Genomic DNA, 25,424 nt, shown 5'->3' with positions numbered 1-25,424 from the left:
CGCACATGCATGTGCATATGAATGCATGTGTGTGTACATATGCACATAGCCCAACACTCATCAGCAGACAAACATACACACACACTGTAGGCGTATAGAGTCACACGCAGCCGATCTCCCCCTTCACTCATTTGTTAATGAGTAAATATGGCTGTTCTGTAAAAAAACTGCCATGACACACTTCATCATTAAACCAAAGCAAAGGTCATGGTAAAAATATTGCTGGCTCTCCCCGTCTCTCTTTGTGCAAACAGCTAGCACAATTTTAGGAAATATTAATTTTTTAAATATATGCCTCACTCTTCAGCAGTAGGATGGTAAGATGTGAAAAAAAACTATGCACAGTATAAGAATTCTGAATAATAACAGAATAGAATAAGAACGGAATATTTGAGATGCACCATGACTGTGCAGCAAAGTCTCTGGGAGAAAGATGAGCCGCCGTACAGTAACGTAATGGTCTGATTTTGAGGCCAGCAGGCCAGGCAGTCTCAGGGGCCTGTTGAGGTGGCTCGGTGCGGGCCGCAGTCAGATGAGTGGTACAGTAACGGCCCTGGATGAGGTTACATGCTCTGGGAAATACAAGGCCTCTGAGAGGGGAGCAGGCAGTGAGCAGAAAAGGGTGATTGACAACACAGTTCAGATAGAACAGCATGAGGCACAGAAAAAAGGGTCAGATACAGTCACATGTTTTGATTTGACTTGAGTTTAAAAATGTTATTATTTTGTATGCACTCTAAATTGTAAAATTGTTACTAAAAGTGCTAACAGTGACTACATTACAGCAACATACTGCACATATTGCTGAAACTTAGTTCTGATGAAATACTAATAACTTAGCCTACATTTCCTATAGTTTTCTTGAATTCTTGCTGGTATGGTTACATTCATTAGTACTGTTTGTTATGGTCACATGAGATTTAAACCTTTTTCATATAGCAAATGCATAAAAGGGTGAAACAATTCCAAAGGCCAAATCTCCAAAGGGAACATTATTTTTGACCTAATTTTCTGGCCATGAGATGCCCTCCACTGTATTTTCATTTATTTGTTTCTTTAAAGCCAGGCAGTGGGGCTGAAGCTGTAATGAGATTCAGAATAGAAAACATAGAACACACTCCAAGGCAGATTCAACACAATGAATTTTTAATCAGAATATCAAAAGATCCTCTTAAACCCAACCTGAGAAGTGTTGCTGTCGGGGTGTTATTTGTCTTGGAATCAATGACGCTGGCAGATGTTGTTTGATAAAACAACAGCTTTCCTGCCTCGCTGCTGTGTTTGCTTCAAATCTCCATATATCCTTCACAAACACTGGGCATTTGGCCATTTCAGCATCCATGGATTATAAAAAGCATATAGTGTAGGAACAGATTTTTGACTTGGGAGATCAGTAAATCAGCATTCACAATATAGATTCATTGGTACTTTGAAAGATTTCTGTGGTCATGACAGTTATCAATCTTTTGCGGTGTGTTCAGACCTGCAGTGGGGATGTTGGGGTCTTTGAATTTCCTATTGATTTCCCTTATCTATCTAGTCAGTTTTCTGGGGCAAATGTGATAAATTGTGAGTTGAGGAAAGGGATTAAGGTGAAATGATTATGAATGGGCTGTCACAGCAGCCTGAAGATTTCATCGCCCTACAACACACAATAATTGCAAATAGAAAACAAAGCCAATGTAGAAAAACTGTATATTGTTTTAACATTATACGTGATCTTGTGATAAAATGCATACAATGGTCATTCTGGGACCGCAAGAAGTGCTTTAAATGTATTGCTAGATATATTGGATTCCTCATACAGCTTTAACAGTTTGACAATAAAAAATTTCACAACTATTAAAACTATTTATACTACTGCTGAATAATCAAACCTCTAATGCTACCCTTAAGCAACCAAGTAAAGGCTTACGAATAACATGTGGAACACTGACCCATATGTGAGCTTCATGGCAAACCCATGAATGCAAGGCGTAGATCAAGCCCCTTTTTCGTCAGGAGACATGATGCAACATGACAGCCCATCTATGCTCCACACATCTGCTCACCACTGTTCAAATAACAGGGTGGTTTCTGAACTATAAGTCAACAATGACAGGATAAGTCTGTGTTCCCTTATTGAAGTGAGATCAGCACTGCGTTGCGATGAACAACAAGAGCTGGCTGACCATAGAAAAAGCAGCGATAAACACAATAAGGGAACACACAGGAGGAGACACACAAAATCTTACTGGTGCATTAAACACATTTGCCTCTGTGCTCTTTGTAAGGAAAAAGTGTTTTTATGCTAAGAAAAAAGCCGGTACATGTGGTGCATTTTAAATAAAAACGAACAGGGGGCAAGCTGCTATTGTGAACTATTCATGTCAGATGCATCAGGGATATGATTGCCAGCAGCCGAACTCCATGTGACGGCTGCTTCCCATTTTGTTTTTTCAATGAGCAAAAGCTCTCAAGGAGAGTGGGGTGCATTGTTTGTGGCAGAGATTATTTTTCATTTCGAAATGTCATTTACCCTTATGCACCAGTTGTGAAAAGGAATGTAGGTGAAGCTAAAGAAAGGAAGAGCTTTTCGAAACTTGTCACTTGTAAAGATCTCTGACATTGCAGTCAGCGTTTTTACTTCTAGTCTCTTTCTCATTTCTATTTCTCTGCCTTTATATATATTTAATCTTTCCCACAAAGCCCATTATAGCTATGTTCCCACAGCACACTCAGCAAGCTATTGGCCATTCACTAGACTCCCATACAATACCCGTAATCATTGAATCAGTAATCCCCTACTTGAGCTGGAATAGCACATCTGCATCGTGCCTCATCGGAAGTTGCTGCATTGGTCTGGCTTCACTGGGTCCAAAAGAAAAAGAGGGTACTCTGTATTGTCTTCCTCAATAGGAGCTACTCACTGCATTGTCCTAACCAAGGTCAGACAGTTTATGAAAAGAAAACACTTCCGTGCCTTTTATTATTCCTGAGTCAGTCAGAGAAAGCAGTATTGGCACCTATGTGCTGTCTAATCTTGTCGGTCCACTTGGACCGTGTTATCAGTTGTTTATTGTTTTGGCTTCCCCTCTGTATGTGTGTGGCGGAGTATAATTTCATTGCTAAAGACAGTCAAGAATGAAAAGGACATCAGACAGTGTTGTGATGAATATAAAGCATCAGCAGGGAGTGTCACGATGTACACTCCCAACTAGTAAATATTGGATCACAGTGCAACGGGGCTTCCAGCTTCCAGCTCTCCGTCTGCCGACTGAGCAGACTGATCCGCACGTTTCTGGCCTGTTTCAAAAGAGGCAGTCGCTAGCAGAGCCCTGCCAAAGCTGCATGTCTGTGCAGAAACAAGGGCTCCATCATAACTGATTGCTTGTGACAGTTCACAGTCGCCGGGCCACTGAAGCATCATAACCTTGTGAAACTAGTGTATGGGCACTCTAGCATACAGGCTGAAGGAGAGAAGGAATATATATAAAAAATACATATTAGCATATTCCTTGCAGTGATACAGAGATGCAAATAAGACATGTGGTGCCATGAATATCCTCTATGGTTAATATTAAACACATCTTATGTAATGAAAGACATAATGCAGACCAACAACTCTGGAGACAAGGGGCGGATTTATAGATAATTACTGCAGTGTTTGCAGTTGAAGATTGAAGACCCCAGCAGTGTCAGGGAAGGGTCTGTTGATGTGTTGGAATAAAGAGCTGATGACACTGAAACAGAAATATCTTCTGGCAGGCCTGAGGGACAAACCCAGTTGTGTTCTCACCATAACAAGCGCTAATATATTTCGGATTGTTCAGTGATTCACATTAGTTTAATCAAATCTGCACGAACGCTGTAAAGAAGAGAATGATAATCAAATGATCATGAATAATATGCTGGGAATTATTTGGTTGTAGGCGACTAAAAGGGCTTCAAGGTGCTTTGACTCATCCGCCGCTTTGTCGTCAAGGAGGCGGTTGCCATTGCTGTCCAACTCATCCAATTACTGCAAACAGTTATTAAACAGATGCATTTCCAGGTGTGAAAGAGAAAAAAAAACATTTAAATGTGATTTAGTGGTGAGGTCTTACTTTACATTAGCCGTACCGTGGTTCTCCTGTCCTCGGCGCTTACTATCCCCATGAGTGAGAATTAAGTGAACATGATGTGCTTGCTCAACCATGACCCTCCTCTGTTTCTTCCTCCAATGGTTAATTCGGAGAGTGCTGTTGTGTGGCTCTTGCCATTTCACACATGGCTACGTAAAACCTGTGGGCGGTTGCTCCCAGGCCACTGTCCGTGTTTGTGTGTCCATGCATGACTGTGTGATGAAATATTGAAGTGTTCTATCATCGACCATTGGGTAGCCCCCGGCACGACTCCTGTCCCTTAATTTTATTTTTCTTCCTGTCTTTATCTCAGTGGTGTGGCTTTATTTTCCGTGGCATGGCGTGCTAGATCAGGAAGGCAACCTCATCTGGACCCATGACAGAGCTAATCCATCGCAGCTGCAGAATGAAAAGGCCGTTTGGAGTGAATCCATTCCAAAGGCCTCAATGGAAAGCTTCTCTCAGATGCTGGTGCCCTTTGCAGCCCTGACAGTGCTAGAATATGATGAAAAAGGACTTGGGAGAGATCAGTGGCTTAGCGATGTTTATGAGAGAAGGGAATAGTGAGGAAAGAGGCACAGCACTGAAGATGGAGAGATGAAGTGACCAACCGCTGTGTTTGTGTATGCCAGTGTGTGTATGCGTGTGTGATGTGAACTGGATTGTAACTAGATAGCACAGGCGCTTCCCCTTCATCTCTCCACATACCTGTCTTCTATACAGAACTGAGACGAGCTGAATGGCCTGAATCCGCTCTCTGTCGATGTGTGAGGCTTTACACGCCTCTGCAGATGAGCTGCACATGTTCAATAGCAGAACCACAATGGCAGTGAAGTGGACAGTGGCCAAAAGTAGCATGATGTCCACTTTGGAATTAACTCACCATAAAGGAACTCACAGTATGTGTGAATGGTTGAAGAGAAATAGCGCCTTGCTCTTTCTTACTGTAAATGGGCAGTGACATTGGATAACATACCTTTCTTAAATATGTCAAGGGCACAGAGAAGTCTCACAGGACTTGCTTTATGTTCTCCTGCTTTCTACTCAGGACTTTGTGTTACATATTTTTTCCTGCCTATGCTGCTGCTACTCTACAAGTCCCACTCCTAAGCTATTAGCTCTTTTACGCATAAAGGAGCTTAAGTTGGAAAAGTGCTCTCAAGTGGCCAAAGTTTGTGAAAAGTCAGTGAACATTTCACTCCTGTTTTCAGTTGTTTGTCTCACAGTAAAGCTTTTTAGCCTTAGTGCGCCTAACAGAATAAAACATGTAGGATTAATAATGAAGACTTGACTTTTGAAGAAGTTTCTTTTCATAGAAGTTGCATAGCTGCCATGTTACTTTCACAGTCCACCAAGTCTGTGATGAGCACACATTGCAATTATGGTTTAAATGGTTTATAGAACACAATTTAGATCTCAAATCTGCATTAACTGATTTGAACTGATTTTCTTAGCCTATTGGGGGTAACAGAACAAGCTGTAAACACAACACTGACACACATATTATCAGCTGATAAAGTTGATATGGCAAACATGTTAGCAAAGAGTTGCTTATTTACTCATCCAGCAGATATGGTGAACATTAGTTTAATTTGGTGTTGTGCTTCTGTCCATGAATATAAGTCCAATAGTCAATCTCCTGCTAGCTCTGCTTTGTTTTGCACCAACTCCTAAGGGAAATACACGGCTCTTCAGCAACTAAATGCTCCACTATGCTCACCAGCTAGCTTTGGTGCTTCCCTTTAGGAATGACCATTTTTATATGCTTAATAGTCTGATTGCATTTTTAGAAATAAGAAAAGCGGGGCCACAGAAAATTGTATGTTTTGTCTCATGCAATATGCATTTAAAGGCATTCCTGTTTAAAGAACAAAATATGGGAGGAGGGAATGGAAATATGTACAAATCATGAATGTATAAAGAGAACTGGATACAGCTTTGGAAGCGGGGCCCTGTACATTCCTATGAAAGTTGCTCAGTGGCGCATGAAGCCAAAAAAAACACTTCCCACTGTAAAGAAATTACCTAGATTAATTTGCTCACTAGAGACTTCCACCGACTGAGACAGTTAACTTCTGGATTAGCCTTCCGCCTAAAACAATTCAATGTGCGGCTCTTCTAGACTTCTCAAATGTTATCAGACTGAAAGGATCAAATTCTGATAGTGAAATGAATCATTTTGGGGGGTTGTGAGGCTCAACAAAATGTATCCAACATTTTACAGCCGCTCCTTTTGCAATAGTTGTGTGTGGGAAAAATGCTTTTTGGGCCCCTGTCGAACCCGGAAGTTATAATTCTATGATCTGGCCAATATGTTGTATTGACTTTAAAGTCTGGTGCACTTCCTGGTGCACTCTCAGATGAAAAGGCATCTGAAATTTAACATCTGAGAAAAGCAGGTGTAAAATCAATGCTACAGCCTGTCATTTTTCAAATGACTTTACCTTTCTGTTTCCTTCAGTCACCTGCTGCTTATTTATCCTGACTTTTAATGGCTCATGTAAGCTTCAGTCCAGTGATTGTAGCATCCAGTAATTAAGTAGGCTGTTAAATTATTTTTTTATCTGTGTGGAGAAATTATATTGTCTAAGAAGACAGTCATTCAATCACTGTAATTTTTGGTGAGCTGACAACATCAGGCATTTCTTCACACAGCCTTCTTTTAGTGGGATGAATGCACACTTCCAGTTCCAAGCGTGTTTTCTCTTCTCCAGCAGAAAACTTTATTAGATGCTTTATCCCCTGCACACGTTTGATCTATTGTTGATATAAAATTTTTGAAATATCTATCTCTGACATTTCTGCCTCCACCCCAATACAACAGAAATGAATGGAATATTTCTGTTACTCTGGATAACCAGGTATTTTGTGTTTGCTGATCAGTTCAACACATAATTCCCATTTATTACAGTGACAGATATCTCAGTAGGACTTGCTCTGACTTGACTACATTGCAGTATGGTGACCATTCAGACAAGATATCAAACTGCCACCAAATGACAGTGAAATTATTTTATTGGTGTCGGTGCCCAGTGCACATATCCAGACAATGAAAGGTCCACAGAGAGTGAGACGGAGCATATCTTTTCATCTAATGTGAGAAAACTTCTTGGTCTATTCTCTTCAAGTGGTTATATGAAGGGGCTCTGAAGTGAAACCCCTTGCTGAGATTTTTTATTGTTTTTTCTATGGGAAAATTTGCTTTAGAAGAGTATGGTGAGCAAGGTATATTCAAGGTTTTTTTTTGCCGGGGCCCAGAGATATATGGGATTACAGTTCACTCATTGTCATAGCCTTCTGTTTTCCATCTCTCTCTCTCTCTCTTTCTGCTACCTCCAGTATTATCATTCAGGGACAGAGCCCTGTCTCAGCAAGGGCACTAATAAGATGAAAAGTGGCGCTGGACTCTACATACTTAACCAGGCCTGGATTGAGGCTGAGAAGGAGAGGGAATTCTTTAAGTGATGTCTTCAAGGTTAAACAACTGGTCCCATCTCCCGTCCTCATTGACGTATTCTATTATTCTTCGTAGAAAGGCAAGGAATTGGGAGAGACTGGTCCTGGAGAGGTGCTGTTTTAAAATTCAGCCCTGTAATCAAGCTGCACAATGCAAGTCCCTCAATGACTTGGCTCGGTTTGTTTCATCGCCATAGGATATGAATTGTGACATGTAATTTGATTAGTGACACCCGGGGCAAAGGCTTAGTTTACATGCGCAGGAAGTGGACCTCGTGAGAGTGGCAGATAGTCATCCCCTCCTGGTGGTCCTGCGTGGCAGACTTTGCATGTGCATATAAGCCACAGATGAGACTCAGAGATCTGAAATCCCCCCTAAAGGACAGAAACAACCAGTCAGGAAGCATTATCCTCATAATGGTTTGCACTGTAACTGGAATATGGAAATTCAAGACTCCTTGCTGTCCTGTCTTGCAGATGAGGAAAAGAGAAAATGACTAGTTTAGCAGGCAAGACTGAATAACAGATATAACTGATGTATACAGATGGGCAGGAAAAACAATCCAGCATTTTGACATTGATGGAAAAATATATGTGCCTGCCCTGCCAGAAATCCACAAAGTTTACGCTGCGTTTTTTTTTTTTTTTCAATCATCCAAATAAGAACAGGAACATGAAGGGGTTTTCAGCTGCCAGGTATTTCCCCTGCTGTGCAGAATTGGATTCAAAACAAGTCAGTTGGGTGCGGCACTCTACACCTGAAATATCACCACAAATCTTTACCCAAGCAAGCCCAGCTCTCCTGCAGTCAGGTCGAATAATTTAGAGGCATCTTCTTAAACTATTCCTTTAATCTCTTTGATGGGGCTGAGAGTTTTGTGTCTCATTTTCTTGAAGGCGTCTGTCCAAGAGTGAGCTGTTTCCTGTGATTCAGCAAAGCTAATCTCCCGTGTTTGTTGTGAAGGCACAGCCCCAGACCACATCTGACAGCAACAGTTTGAATGTTTGCTGTCGTGGTCTGACATGTTGAACTCTGTCTCGTTTGTTCCTTTCGCAGCTGTCCTGGGCGCCCTGCCTCTTCTAACTCGTCTCATTCCCAGCACTGAGATGCTGATTAGACTGTGTGTTAGAACATGTTGGCACGCCTTCAGTGCTGTCCGTCCTTATGCAGTCATGGCACAATCCACACCCCTCTTCATCTGCGATCCCTGCGTTCTCCCTCGCTTCACGCTCCATTCTCTTCCCTTCCTCCATATTCATCTGCAACGAAGAGCGTGCTTTAGGCCTGCAGTGCTGATTGGGAGGATTAGTGGTGTGTGAGGGACTTTGTCACCAGCTTTCTGGGAAATCCAATTACCGAATATCATAAGCCTTACATGTTTCATACTCTGTTGAATCCTCCTTAAAAATGCATACAGTCATACTCAAAGGGTCAGTGTTTAGCAGCTGTCTCCACTGTGTACTGTAGTCACATCTTCCTGGAGGTGTGAAGAGAGATCATCTTTTAGAGGATAAGACAAGTCCTGTAGCACTCCTCTCGCCTCTGCATTGCAGCAAATGGTGGACTGCACAAGCCTGTCAGAGAAGGGATTGTTATTTGTTCAACGTGATGGGCTGGGATCTCAGAGCGCGGCTCTCAAGGTGAAGCGAGGGCCAAGGGTTTTGGTCTGTTATCTGCCCACATAGATAGCCCTTAATTGCATGTGTCAAGGAAATGACATGCAGCGGATGAGGGCATGCAAAGTGAGATTTCTGCATGTATCATCAAACTGATGTTCACCCCGAGGTTTTCAGCAAATCTTGCAGCTCCCATCAGAACGCTGTTATCTGAACTTTTGAAAATGGCCAACGTATTGAACATTTGAACAGCGTTCTTGTTCAAACCTCCTGCTCTTTTGCTCTGCATAATGATTTTTGTTGTTCAAACAGAGGGCATTTCAGTGACGATCAAGGAATCACCACATGCGCAAGTCCTCAGTGGTGTGTAGGTCTGTTTGACCTGCGCAGTGTGTGTTGCTCTGTGTTCAAACAAAGCATGATGGTAAGACCTTGAAGGTGAAAATATCTGTCAGAGGGAGATGGAGTTGAGAGCCATTGACTCCTTGGGGATTGCTCACCAGCCACTCTCACAAGTACAGGACTATATCATCAAGATGGCAGGTGGAGAGGAGAAAGAGGCGGTGGTTGAAGGGCTGCAGAGAAAAACAAGAGAGGAAAGAGAATAGTTAATGAACTCCAGTGAGGGAAGTAGGAGCTTGTGGAGCCACATCTGACCTCAGTAACTCTGATCCTCGGGTCAGTTTCTCATCTACAGCATACCATATACATAGTAATTTGCAGCAGTCAAACCCTTCGATACACATTATTAATGATGAAACAAAGTTTCAACAGAAGTAGATATGTGCCTCATTTCAAGGAGTCTTTTCCATCTTAATTCACTACAGCTGCCATAAAGTCTTTGTTATATTAATATTAACTGTCTTATTTTAAAACATGTAAAATTATATTAACCATGGTTGGTGAACAAAAACTTAAATTTACTGACATCTCAAAATTGTTCTAAAACATCTTGTTTAATCAGAATATTGTGTCAATTTAAGAAGCAGACAGTTCTAGTTTGCATAAGTAATCTTCCCTCGGCTCACTCTGGCAAACCAGTAAAGATTTGACAAACAGAATCATATCACGTAATTCAGATGTGATATCTCAGCTTTTAATTCTGCTTTTTTTTGCCAACAGAGCAGAGGTCTGGGCACATTTTATTAGAACTGACGGGGGGTTTTAGATTGTATGAGCCAATAGTATGGTATGGGATAAGTGGTTTTCTTACGGATGTCTTTTAGGTCTAATTCTTGAAGCTTCAAAGGGAATGTAAATCACGCTAACTAGAGTTTGAATTTTATGCTTTCACACAAATTTCCATAATGTCCTTCTCAATTGGATACACTACTCTACATTGAGCTCTGAGAAAATGTTTTTCTCCAAACTAGAAAGTGAATTTTATACTTTTACACACATTTCCATTAATTAATTCTTAGAGGAAAAAATGTAATTATAACTTTAAGTACTGTAAAAATTACAATAAGGTATTTTCATTAGAATATTTGACTAGTTACCTGATAACTCTACAGTTCTGTGAACATGTTTTCAATTAAAATATATCAGAAATTCAGACAAAATTTACCCAAACTAACATAAAATGTTCAACTAAGGTTTAATTAAAACTGAATGCAATGCCATTAAATGTCTATACCATGCAGTCTTGCTACACACTGCAAAACAGTTTCAGTTTGCTTATTCTCACAAATGACTCCTACAATATTTTAAAGTTGGGTGCTATGTAGTGGGCTTCATGTGTTCCACTAAAAGTATGATCAGCAGGGGTGTCAAAATTTTACCCTTGTTTAGGTATTAAATTGTTCCATATATTTTTAGAAAAATCTTTGTGTTGTTTCTCACATTATATTTGGATTAAAACTTGTAACTGTGAGTTATAAAACTTAACAAATATCTTCACACATGCTCTTTGTTGCCACATTGGAATAAGATTAAATTTCTTCTAATATCTGACCTGTTCTCCATCCATCCAGGCAGGCAGTGGAGAAACAAAGGTTTATATGCTCTACCTTTGTGTAGAGCCAGCATTACAGTATTACAGGCAGCCCCCTCTTTGATAGAGACAGACTAATTTGAGCCATTAAAATTACTGGCCAGTAACCTTTTTTGATGTGACTTTTACTAAGGTATCAAGCAAAGAAGGGACTGTATTGGATGTTCGCAGTCTGTAGTTGTATGCACTAGATAGATACAATAGAACTTACGCATCCATACTCAAATTTATGCATACTCTCTTGAGGCCACATGCCTACAACATAATCTTTTCACAGAAAGAATACTTTATGTGAAGGTTATAGAATAATGCATGCACATAGTGAACATGTCTCAAGGTGAGTTTATTCACTCACAAAATAAAAGTTTAAAATAATGGATACAGAATGAGCTGAGGGCCTGACTCAAGTACACTAGGTTGCTGATTTCTTTGTGGATGAGCTCCAGGCTAACCAGCCTTGGTGACAGAGCATCCCCAGGCCAGGCTCCTTCCCCACCCCCCACCATCATCCATTATACACTCCAGCAGTCAAACAGAAATGCACGTGTATAAAAAAGCATGCATGCACAAGCACATACACACACAATTATGTTTTCATCACTTCAGAGGCATTACATTGGCTAAGATTCATTTCCTGAGACTTATCTTAACCTCAACCATAACAACTACTTGCCCTAACCCTTACCTTAACATAACCCTAACCTTAAAGTAACCCCGAACACCCTAAAATGAATGATTCATGTTAAGGAGACTTGCTTTTTGTGTACATAAAGGAGGTGAGTCTCCACAACATGACTGTGTAAAAACATTTACATCCCCACAACATGAGGAATACCTGGTACACACACACACACATACACACAAATGCACCTCTGAACTCACTGGTGGATTGCTTGTATATTATTTTTCCAAACCCAAACAGAGGACGAGGTACTTCATGGTGGGGATTCCCAACCTAGCAGGGTGAGCACAGGGCAGGAGAGATATGCAGAGGTAACTAAAACAGAGCCGCTTTATTAAAAAGTGAATTTTAGATGTTATCACTTGTAAAATAGCTGCTTTGCTTTCCTTTCATTGGCTTAAATAAACTTTATAGTGAAAAATTTGTATACTTTGTGAGCAGTGTCTTGTCATTGAGGACAATATTTTGTGTCATAGCCTATGACAGCTGGCTATATGACTGAAATTAATTTGACAATATTAAAAAGAATGTTTTTACAACATTAATATAAATCATTATATGACAAATATATGCAAAAATTACATGGAAAATGATTGCATTGTATGTGTTATGCATAACATCAGAAAACACTGTTCACGTGTATTGAACCACTCATTTTGTTAGTTAATTAGTATTTGCCTGGAAACATTTATTTAGCAGATGTTTTATAAAACAATAACATGATCATTATGTCATAATGTGATTCCACTGAGAGTCAACACATAATAATATTGAATTATAGTCCCGGAAACTACTGGATACATTTGCTGCACTGTAGTAAATCAGATAAAGTAGTACAGCAGATAATTTGAAGTGTACATAGATGTGAGATGTTGATGTTGTGGGAATAGTAACAGCTTCCTTTTAACGTTTCATGGCAACCATTGCAGTTGAGTCGTTCTTGAATCTGGGTCTGCCATTTGAGGTAACAGTTTGAAGCACTTCACATCTCTATATCAGTGGTTCTCAAACTCCTTCACGTCAAGTACCCCTAAACTGCCACAAATTAGACAGCGTACCCCCATTTGATAAGATTTTGTCCCAGGGTCCCCATCTGATAAGATTTTTGCTTTTAGATGTTTTATTACAGAGAGCATATGAAACCCGTGACCAAAACAGTCACATGTTCTGTCATTGTGTTACTTATGGATGGATTATAGTCAAAATAAATGATTCCCATTTTTGCTGGGGACCCCCTGGAACTCCCTCAAGGACCCCTGGGGCTCTCCGGACCTCACGTTGAGAACCACTGCTCTATATGACAAGAGCTGATGCAATCCCCCCACGGCACTTACGAGCTATCTCCCCGTGACAGCATCCTCTCTTCAGAGCAGGACGGGCTGGTCCTGATGTAGGCTGGTGGAAAGCGGGGGGAGGGAGGCGGGGAGGGAGACGGTACCAGCTAGAACAGCTACGAGGACCAGAGGGAGAAGGAGCCTGAGACAGAGGCAGGAAAATGGAGGACATGTGGCTGAGAGGAGAAACAACTGAGCCAAAGAGAGAATGTGGGTTTTATGAAAAAGAATAGGAAAACAGCTAAAGAGATACAATCATCGTTGACATTTAACTGTTCCCGGCCCCCTTCCCAAGGCAGTGCAAGGCTCTGGCTCGTGTGCCATGAAAGAGCATGGAAGTCCAAATACTTTGAGTGCATGAAAAGGTTTTTTTTTTTATGAATTAGCCCAGTGTGCCTGCGGGATAACGCATATCCCTCTGAACTAGCATTCCAGGCCAGCCATCTCAAGTGATGCATCAGAAATGTAACATCCCCGTAGCACTGCCGAGTGTCCTGATTATAGAAGTGAATGAGGGCGGCACACTGTGTGTGTTTGACCAGTGAACTGAAGATGGGATGCATGGTTCCCTGCAGCAGGAAGGGGGAGGAGGAGGTGGTGGAGGAGGAGGAGGCACGGTTAGCTGCAGAGGAAGGAAAAAAAAAAAAGTAAAAGGGAAAATGACATTGGAGAAGAAGGAAAAGAGAAGAAGCAGATGAGGGAGATATCTTTGTGTTGTTTACCATTCAGTCTTGGTGCAGGCTCCTGTAATGACTTTGTGTTCATGTGCATGGTTGTCTGAGGACTTGTGAGTAAATTAGTAGTATTGAAATTCAAAGTGACACTCACTGAGTCACTGAATTATATTAACTGATGTGTTATTTCTTCAGAGTTGGAGACAGGTTCGGTCGCTTTATTTCCTCTCTTGCAGTACGGCATTTGTTTCATTTTTATTTAATTACCAAGAGGGATGAGGCAGAGGCCAGGGCGTTTCTCTACAGTTCTCTCCCCTGACTGTACCGTGCAGAAGAACACCAATCTCTGCTCCACTGATTCAGCAGTGTGATATTATGGGGGAAACAATCTGAGTGGGGAAAGAGAGAGGCACTCAGGTGGAGAGAGATACTGCCACGCTTGAAGAGGATGTATGCTTTGGGGGATGACCAGATGGCTGAGGCAAAAGACAGGCAACAAAAGGAGAGGTCAAATAGAGTGGTGAGGATAGAGGAGAGGAGAGCGGAGAGAGACGGCGAGGCATTGAAGAAGGAGGCGATCAGTACTGCATGGAGAGACATTTATGGGAGAAAGTGAGTGAAGTGTAAGAATACATACATATACAGATTGTGGCTCTGAACTTTCCACATGTGCAACTTTTCAGCAACAGCTCTGAGTTTGGCTCTTGTTCCAGCCTCCACTTTACGTTAAGAATCACAAAATAAAGGAGAGTCAATACATAAAGGCTCGTAAATGAAGATCCAACCAGTCTTTCGTGCTAAAATTGTAAGCATTTTTCATTTATTGAAGCTATTAAGTGTTGCTTGGATTAACTTTCCATTTCATTGCAAAGAAACTTTAAATTCCTCAATTTGACTGGTCAATATGTTTCAACTGATTGGCTTTTTTTCATTGCTGTTTACTTTTAATAAACTTGCCAGAGTATATGCTCTGCTCATTCACTCTACTTTCTTGCTATTCACCCTGGACTAAAGGAATTAGAATTTATTACATTTTGAAAAAGTTAAAAAGTGTACATGTACAACAAATTAGTGAGGTTCAAAACTGGTGCAGCTTCTGCCAAATGTAGATCAATTTAAATAATATTGCAATGTTATCCATAAATATGTGATGTAGTTTTAAGGTCTACTGGCTCATTTCGCACACAGCTCCTGGTGATAAAAGTCAACACGTGTTTGGTTGAAACAGCAAGTTTCAACCAGTGTGAGCTCATGTTCCCACAGCTGTTTGCACAAGTGATGATTGTAGCTGCCTGGCCAAAAGAAGCTTTATTTTTTACTGATGTGATGACACATTTGCTTAATCAGTCATGATCAGCAGCACTGCTAGCTCTACTTGAAGGTTCCTGGAACTCACTTTTAGTATCACCTTCAGGCTGTATAAACACTCATGAAGCCTCAACATGTGCTGTGGCTTGTTAGTGATTAAGAGTGAGAAAACAAGAGGTTTCAGCACACTGCAGCTTATGGTACTCAATTGAAAATCAATAACAAAGCTTCCATTATTTGTATGTTGCGCTAGACTAACTGTGGTGGTGTCTATTTATGGCAGTGCCGCTTCATGTAGCTGTGAATGCCAATCCTGTAACCATGTAACCTGTCACAAATGATGCTTATGCAGGCAGACTTTGGCGAGGGAGTAGGTGCAGGTGGAGAATGGAATGTGAAGAAAGGGGGAGTGCAGCTCTTGTGGCAAAGGAGTTCGGGATGAATCACAGGATGCTGGCAGATCTGGTGCACCGAGACAGTCTAGTGCATGCCCCCAACACAGAAGAGGTCATTCTTTGTCTGGAAGATCCCTATCAAGCCTGCCACTATGGGAGAATCTACCTGAAGATCATTCTAGATGGCATCGCTCATTGGATCGCTGGAACACACGAACCTGTACACTACAATAAGGTGGCAACACAGAAAAGGGTGCAGCGCAAAGACACTGCATCACTAACAGGGGCAAGATGAGAGAACAAAAGGCGAGGGCAGGGAGCGAGATGGGGCGTGTGTGCGGGGAGGATGGGAGGACATATTTGTTACTGAAGCCCAGGCTTGCTCAAAGCTCATAATAATCAGAGGACAGCTGAGCAGAGAGAAAGAGGCTGCCAGATCTGCTCCCCTAGGATAGGTTCTGTGTCAGTACTGGCCCAAATTAAGAGGGAGTGCAGAGAAAACTGGGCCTCGTCGAGGGCTGGAACTCCTACTGGCTCCCATTCAGTGTGGGAGATTGCACCACTCACCCTGCAGCACTTACCCACAATACTGCTGTCCATCTGTTGATTTACTTATCAAGAAGCTGTGTTGTGTGTGTGTTTGTGTGTATGTGTGTGCATGTTTGTATGTGAACATCTCTGTGCATGTGAGCCTGCCTGTTTGTGTGCTTGCTGAGAATGGATGCTTATACCTTGGGAGAGGTGTCTGTACCAGGACAGATAGGGAGGGAATTGAATTAAAAAGGATGAGGCAAATCCCACCAGTGACTAGATCTCTCATTCACGCAGCAGTTGTGCTTAAGAGCCAAATACTGTACGTGAGCACTGTCATGTTGTCCTCTGAGTATCAGAAAGCTTTGCGCATACTGTAACACAGTTCTTCACAAAGACAGATGAATTCTCATGGGCAGAAAATAAGAAAAAAAAAAAAAGGGTGTTGTGTGTGCGTATGTGTTTGTGATTGCATCTTGTGCTTGATTAGGATGAACGTACAAAACACAAACTGTCATGTCGGTGATGAATTGTTTCCAGTTCGGCATCAATAACCTCGGAGAATGCGGAGAATCTTCACTTAGAGCAATATTTAAACTGTGAGAAACGGGCTCGAATGGATAGCCGTCAGCCAATCAGAAACAAATATTTAACAGACAGTAGCTATTACATGAGATCGGATAGAGCCGTCCTTCCTGTCATCCAACCATTGTGCTGGAATATTCAAAGTGTTTACAGATGTTAAGAATGCTTGATTACCCAGCAGGAACACTTCAGAGTCAATCAGAATAAGTGAACAGCCATTCATGATAGGGTAGGAAGGCAAAACACACCTGTAGCTCTGAATATTAGTTTACACATTAATGGCTTCTGACTGAATGGAAGTCGCTCTGCCTGACAATTTACGCTGTCCCACTAGAGTGCATGATGAATACACAAACAAATGGAAATGTTTTTTGCCTCTCAAGAAGTGTCATCAGATGCACATGCAGATTTTAAAAAAAAAAAAAAAAAAATGCTTGTATTGCTGAGATGTTCATTCCCCAAAGTGGTTGTTATAGATTTGTTACAGTGAAAAATATTCAAATGATTGATGTAACTGTCGCTTCAAATAGCAATTTCACTGAACAGTCTAGTTTTTGTGCAGGGCTGTGATTACTTGTCGTTTTTTTTTTTTTTTCCCCTTAAGAGTGGACCTTGCAGTTCAATCTTGTGTTAGAATGTGATCTTTATCGATATACAGTCAATCTATGCCTTTTTGTTTGCTTTCTGTCCTTATTGTGCCCAGATCTCCTCTGTCATTCACACTACACAAAGATATCACGTACGTCGCCGAAACTGACGTTGTCAAAAAACAAATCTTGTGGGTATAAGATCATTGAAAGGGAAACCGTGTTCACTTTTCACTCCAGGCAGAAAGAGTTGTCTTCTTCAGCTCTTTCGTAGGAGGTAACTGAAGCGGCGATGGTGCAGCTGCGAGTGCTGCAGAGAGTCGTTCACTGTGGACGAGGGAACAAGGCGATAACTGGTGGGAGCTCCTGTTGGGAGCTGGAGACCTTTGGTGAATGGCGTAATGTTTCTATTATTTGGCAGCCACTTTCCTACCAACGCAAACACAAACAAACACACACACGCATATACACGTCAGGGATTTTTACCAACATCCTGTGAAAATGTGAGCCAGACATCACCAGATTCATTCACTCTCTGATGCAGTGCATGGTGTCCTTTCGTATATTCTCAGTTTTTTTTCTGTAGGTGAGTTATTCAGATGTAAAGATTAAATGTTAATACCAGGTGTAAATGTTTATGTTGGGATCAAGAGGGCTTGGTATCATTTAGGTCTGCAAGTAACGATTTTCATCATTGATTTATCTTTAGATTATTTTCTTCATTAATTGATTCATTATGTGGGATATAAAATATAAGAAAATAGTGAAGAAAGCCCATCACAATTTTGGAGAGGCCATCATATTGCTAGTTTTGTCTGACCAACAGTCCAAAACTCAAACAGTTTCAGTTTACTATCACAAAAGACAAAGAAAGGCAGCAAATCCTCACTATTAATAAGCCGGAAAAAGGTGATGTTTGGCATTTTTTTTTGGCTTTTACAGTTTACAGTTTAATTGATTATCAAAATAATTGCCAATTAATTTTCATTTCAGGTGATGATTGGGTTAATCGACTCATTGTTGCAGCTCTAGCATAATTTCTTTTGAAATTAAATGTCTTCAAACAAGTGCTGATACAAGTTTCTTTACCAAGATTACCAAGACATTACTTTTTGATGCCTCACTTCAAGGAATATAAGCAAGTTTATCCAAAACCCTTTTTTTTCATTTAACCAAAAAAGCTAAATTTGTTATATGTTAAATATCTCAACACAAAGAGCTATAATTTGCCTAAATAAAATTAGAAAAATATTCATTAAAATCAGGAACCATCTTATCAAAGAATAAGAAAGCAAACCTACTAATGATCAGACAAGATACATGACTAACATCTTATATTTTAATTTATTTTATGTCCCAGGATATACTGTCAATGCTTTATCAAGTGCATTGGGGGTCATTTAGAGTCATATGAACCCTTAATTGCCCATTAGTGGCAGGTCAAACAACCCGATCGATCTACTACCTAAAGTGATGAGACACACATTTGTGAACGTGCACACTCGTGTTTTGCTGACTCACATCTTAACACTCATGTCCTCTTGCCCTCTGATCTCCTTGCAGTTTGCTCCCAGTTCTCCCGCGGAGTGTACGCCATCTTCGGATTCTACGACAAGAAGTCCATGAACACCTTGACCTCGTTCTGCGGCGCTCTGCACACCTCCTTCGTCACACCCAGTTACCCCACCGACAATGAGGTGCAGTTTGTCATCCAGATGCGCCCCGCCCTCCGGGGTGCTGTCCTCAGCCTGCTCTCCCACTACAAGTGGCAGAAGTTTGTCTACCTCTACGACACAGAACGAGGTAGGTGACAGCGCAGGATTTGAGTCAGGACTTCAAGCTTGAATTACAGTGTGAAACCACAGGAAATGTTACAGTGACTCAGAATAGCAACTGCACACTGGGGTTAGCGGAGGATAGGTTTACCCTGTAATACTTTCAGAAAGCCCTGTAAATGCTTGAACTGTTAACACTGCACTATTTTATACAGTAGTTTGGTGTTATGTAAATCTGAAACGTATTCACAAGTAGCTTTTAACACTTGTAATAACACATTAGCACTTAAAGAAATGGCATGTCTTATGAGCTCTAACCTTTGGATCCGTCAAACAGTTGGGTGGTTTCTGTCAGTTAATCTTCTGTTTAATCATGTTGTTGATATTGGCTCGTCTTTCATCTGAAATGAGGTATGTCACAGCTGCTACTAAAATGTTTTCCGCAGAAATCAGAGTCTCTGCCTGCCTGTGGGGGCTGCTTATTGTGTTGCATCAATGTGGGTTTTGTGTAGTTCCCAGATTGTATTGCCTTGTTGACAATAGACACTGGTTTAATGCGCAGTGCGCCGCATGTATGACGACCTGTCAACATGTCGAAGTGTTCATTTCTGGGATTTCTAATGTCAAACGAGAAAATGAGCTCATTATCTCACAATAGAGTAATGATCCCCGCCTCCTACAGAAACTACAATTTGCTCATACAGCACCTAGGCAGGAGAGAAGGATATGTTCAGGATATGACAGACAAAGCCAAATTATGTCTTCCTCTTTGAACAGGAACAATATGAGGGTGCCAAAAAGGGTGGCTGCGTACTCCTCCCGCACTGTACACAGCAGCTTGGATTTGCTATGTTTATTTGCTCATTATAGAAAGGTCCTGACCTGCAGATATGCTTCAAGCAACCTGTCTTTTTTGCAGCATGCTCTCTGCTCTGTTTGGTTCTTTTTTTTTTCTGGTCCAGCCTCACGCCCCCACCACTCTCTGTTTGTTGCTTTGAGGCAGAATATGAAGTGTGAGCGCAGAGTCCTCTGTCTTTGGGTCTCCAGGCCTGCAGGGTCCAGAGCTAAGGGCCTTAATCCTCCACACAGCCTGCAGATAATACGTGGTTAATTAGGGTCACTCTGACTAGAACACTCATTGGATCTTCCCTGCGGATGCTAGCAACCCACACGTCCTTCAGCACAACCAATAGTGCCCAGCTACCAGTCCCCATCCCTCTGCTTTTCCTCTTCTGTCTGGCAAGCGAGACTGTCTGGGGCAGAGTTGGATGCACAGCGGAGGTGGGGAAAAGAGCCTGAAATACGAAAACAGAAGAGGTGTTAGAGAGACAGAGCTATGACAAACAGACATTTACTTTTAAGAGAGAGAAGATGGGCAGAGGGCAACAGAGGGAGGGAAAGTGAGGAGGAGGAGGAGGAAACAAAACACCAATCCAGTCCAGCAATTAAGGCAACAGCAGGCACGTGTGATTTACAGCCTGTTATGTGTGTACAGACAATTCCCTGTGTAAAGTACATCCCCATGCAGGAGCCCATGCCAAGCCACTTTTACCTCTCTCCTTACTGCCAGTGGTGTAAGACGATCCCTTATTAGTGGGAGGACATTGGCCCCAGGAGGGGATTAAAGTCGTTTATTGATGCACTCCATCCAGCACTTTGGGGGGCTTTGACACTTGGCTCATCAAGCAGACAGATGTGTCAGAGAGCCTCTACCTCCGCTTATCAGGTAGTGCAGCTCCCCTGGCAATATGGACACTGACTGCTGGCTAAACCAGGAGGAGTGACAAGGGAAAATAGTCGACAAGGGAAAATAGTCTTCAAGGGTATATGTTTTTTTTTTTTCCCTCTCACTCTGAAGCAAAAGAAAATTTACCGACAACTTCTTTCGTCTGTATTCAGGCGATAAATCAGATTTGAGTTATTTAACTATTCTTTGATTCTCTTGTGTTAGTATTGTCTGAGCAAGACAAAGAGTCCATTGTCAGCAGGTATAATGTTTACCATATTCACTATCTTAGATTAGCGTGTGACATTGTGCAAGTCAACATGAAGCACAAAGTACAGCTAAGGCTAATGGGAATGGGATTAGTTTTGAAGGTATTTTGCCAAAGTTTCAGACCAATTAAAAACTTCTCCTCATGGTGGCAATAGATATAAAGTCAATAGAACTCACCAACTGGCCACCATGGATGTGTGTGCTACATTAAATAGCAATCTATCCAATAGTTGTCAAGACATTTCACTAAGAAACAAAAATGTCAGCATCATGGTAGTAGCAGAGGAAAAGTCAGGGGATTACCAAAGACAGTAGACTTTATCCTCTGGGGACCATAACTGTCTGTACAAAGTTTCATGGCAATCCATCGAATAGTTGTTGATATTTCAGTCTCGACCAAAGTGGTGGAACGACCAGCCAACCTTTACGCAGACATTGCCATCCTAGAGTCAATGATTTTGGGGCAAAAAACAGAGCTTAACAGACACTCTGAGAACAGTCAGTGGGTGATCTCTGATCTTAAATGTAAATAATCTTAACATAAACAACTGACAAAGATCAAAAATATGTAATTCAGCCTTGTATGCAGGTGGTTCTGAGAGACTTCTGATTTTGCAGTAATAAACAGTGAAATAAACAAACCAAAATAACAAATGACTCTCTGCTCATGACGTGAGACACAGAGCACCTGTTGCAATGTATTATTTTCTTGAGTGCCTTTTCGCCTTTTCATTTGTGTTTGATAAAAGCATTGATCATCCACAATACTGGAAGCAACTTTGCAATTATTCTACAAACTCTCCTATTAGGGAGGGAAAACACAGCGCTACTGAAAAAAAGCATTCACTAGTTGAGTTCCATCTAGAGGTTTTATTCAGTCAATAGAAAAGATTAATTACAACCACACTATTCATTTTGTTCTGTTATTGGGCTGGCAAAAAATGCTTTTAGGCCTTAGTGCAGTGCTTTCAGTTGCAGAGTGATGGTCCATATGCGTCAGGCTCAGATGTATTGGAGGGAAATGGAGGAAAATTTGTACCCTAAATGCCAATATCAGACAGCTGTTTGAAAGCAGACGTTATGATGAAGGAACTGCACTGCAAGCAAATGGAGCCTCTGTAGGCGGTGTTATACCAGCTTAATGAGGGGCTACTCTTCTTTTGTCTGAGGTAATATATTGACAGGGTACCTTATGTGTGTGTGTGTGTATGGTTTATACAATGTGTGCGTAGAGTGAGATGAAAGATATTACCGCTCATTCTTCTCCCAAAAATCACCATCACATATGGCTGGGAAAAACTACTGACAATCCCCCTCAACCAAATCCTCCATGTTCCCGATTTTTAGTTCTCCAACAGTGAATGTAGTTTTTTTTTTCCCCTATGCTTTCACTTTGCATCAGCAGTTGAATTTCCCCTTTAAAAAACTGGAGCTGTATAGGGTGAAGGTAGATGGATCTTGCCCTTTCTGTTCTGGCGGTCAGGTATGGGCAGATAATTGCCAGGTCTGTGCAGCAGAGACAGATGATTGCAGGCTTTATTGTCTCTCCCAGGCACAATCAACCCTGATTCAGCAATCTCACCTCTACTTGATTTATGAGTCGCTCTCTCTTTCTTTCTCTCAGTCTAACCCTCTATACCAATTCCTATATGTTTTTACCGTTCTTTTATGTCCCTTCTTGCGGCATGTCACTGTGACTGTGGTGCTACAGCAGTCACAGCCTTTTCCTCTGTAAATACAGCAAAGTTGTTAAATTGGGAAAAACAAATTGACATGAATTTGACAGCTGAAAAGAACTTTGAATTCTCAGGATCTGTTAATCCTTAACTGGAACATCAGTGCTATTTGTTCACCAAGAACCACTTGCCTTAGTCACTTTTGCTAAACCTGTCAAGCTTACTGTAATAACATAGATATTTTACAGTGATAATGATGGCATATTTACCTCTCAGAATTCTTTTTTATTATTTTGTGAGTATTTTTTAAAACAATGGGTCCTCAATTTCAGACAGAAGCAAAGAAAAGCAGGCTTTAATTTCTAGCCAGCGACTATTAATTTTGTTGGCTAAAATGACAACTATAACTGGCTGATTTTATCAGCTGTAGCTAAATAGCTAATTTTGCTAACGCTTGCTCCATTGGTTGAAAATTCTGTCTCTGTCTGACTTTTTGATGTTTTCAGCTGACTCGTTTTAAAACTGGAAGCAAACGGGTCTTAAATATGCACTTGATAGCTACACATGATATCGTACTAAAAGACTGAAGCTAAAGCTGCATGTCCCAGACAAAAAGTCAGCATCTCCACCAGTTCATGATCCATGTAGATGACATGGAAATGAAGTAGAAGCTTTGTTTTTGTACTGCAGGGTAAAGCTAGTTAGTCAATGGAAGGTCAAAAGGATAAAGAAAGAGTAAAGATGTTTTCACAAGTTGTGAAAAGCAGTGTGAAAGCACTTATATTTTACATTGATATTTTGTGAATATCATTCTGGAGAGAGCAATGCCAGTGATATTTTGTGGTAAGACATGAAGCTGCCACCTCTTTAAATCCATGATGTTGTTGTGAGCAACAGGATTTGAGCCCATCTCACAATATTCATCGCCACACCATGGCGTTGATGACATATTAAGAACAATGCTGGGCCTCCTGCCGTCTTCTTCCATCACCTTCCTCTACCAATCAATATTCTGAATGTGATACAGTTAGGAGGAAAACGATCCAACACATAGCGGCTGCACAGAAAGCACAACGCTATTTACTTTTATCATTTAACTGCTGACAGGTGAAACTACAGTTGAAATAGTGTTTTATGTCATAGCCTCATTATAGCACCAGGAAGTCAAATGCTCTTTGAACAAAAATCTGTCAGGTGGAAGCTGTATTCCAGCATTCAGCAAAAATATCTCCAGGGCATTTCTTTCATTCACTCTGTCAATATTTTCAATGACCCCAACTGCAGCTGAGTCAATTCAACAAACTTATGTGGAACAATAAATTGCATGTACATGTATTGATCATTAGAGGTTGCTGCAGTATTTATAACTATGATGGGAACAGCTTATTATCATTTTAACATGCAAATATGTGCAAATTCAGACCCCCTATATGGTCTCTAAACTGTATATGTAGACATGCTTACAGTATTTATTTAAGTGACTTTGTCAGATATATCGAAAAAGGTTTTAAAAATGTAAATATTATTGTTTTGACAAGCAAGCAATGGCAGTGCTTAAAACGGGAAGGCATTTAACTAGACCACAGCTGTCCTCAATTTACTTTCTTAAAGAAGTTACTCGCTTCCTTCATTATCACTCAGGCATCTGTCTCCCAGACAACAGTCTGAACCTAAATCCATATCAAACAGGATCATTGGGATTTCTCACAGTAGAAGCAATGATAAGTTTCTGTTGTTTTTAAACCTAAATCAGCTGATTAAAATTAAATTAAATCTGTCCACCATGGAAAAAAGCAATTATGCAAATATCTGCAAATATAATATCCATTCTTTTTCCAGTTACCAAATATGTAGTTGCAGTATGTAATTGTAAGTGTAAATAAAAAGGTAATGTACTAAAAAGGTAACAAAGCCAATTAGAGCAGATAGTTGCCTATGCATGAGGTACAGTATGAAACCTCTTATCATACTGATATACTGTCATTTGTTCATTTAGCTCACAAATTAAATGTCTGATAACACTCAAGATTTTTTGCAGTTGCAGAACAGAAATTTTTAAATTGTAACCAAAACTACCGTGTACACAACTTAAAAGGTTGCCCCTTCACACTGCAACCTGTATCCTTTTACACTGAATGACGTTTTTTTTTCTTTTCTTTTTAAATAATGCATTACTGTTCTGTTTAAAAATAACTTAGTACACATTTTAATCATTCAACACAAAATCTTTGACCAGACACATTATGTTTTTTAGGCAGACAATTTTACATGTTTGCTGTCAGCAAATTTACTAGAATTCACAGTATTCATTACCTTTTTTTTTTTTTAAGGGTCCTTTTTAAGTTCCTTTTTTGTATTGAGGGTCTGGCTTCCTCAGTCAGAAGATCTTGACTGCATGTGACAGAAACGACTGAGTGGAACCAGTGTGACACTGACAGAGGACATGCTCATGCTGCCTGTGTGATCTGTAGAACATGTAGCACCAGTGTAGTCTAGACAGTATGTCCATAATTGATTAGAGCCTTTCAGGAAATTCAGATACAGCACTATACTGTAGGTGACTTTTGTTTTTGTTTTGAAAGGCTAATGTTCAGCTAATGTGTATCACTCAATGCAGTGCACTCATTCAAGTTAGTTAAACTTCTCTTCCTATTTATCAGGTATTAGGAATAAAACATCTTAAAGGGGACCTATTATGCTTTTCCTTATTTT

General features: G+C 40.8%; 1 protein-coding gene across 2 annotated transcripts in view; it reads left to right on the top strand.

The window, feature by feature from the left end:
• gria3b (glutamate receptor, ionotropic, AMPA 3b) overlaps positions 1-25,424 on the top strand; it is a 90,183-nt gene that overhangs the window by 5,268 nt on the left and 59,491 nt on the right. For both annotated transcript variants that reach the window (XM_042418170.1, XM_042418171.1), the window contains exon 3: positions 18,829-19,068. In XM_042418170.1, coding sequence (XP_042274104.1) covers positions 18,829-19,068 — 240 coding nt within the window. The remainder of the gene's footprint in view (positions 1-18,828; positions 19,069-25,424) is intronic.

The sequence above is a fragment of the Thunnus maccoyii genome, chromosome 8 (genome assembly GCF_910596095.1).
Source record: "Thunnus maccoyii chromosome 8, fThuMac1.1, whole genome shotgun sequence".
Lineage (NCBI taxonomy): Eukaryota > Metazoa > Chordata > Actinopteri > Scombriformes > Scombridae > Thunnus > Thunnus maccoyii.
This window is presented reverse-complemented; position numbering and strand designations above follow the sequence as displayed.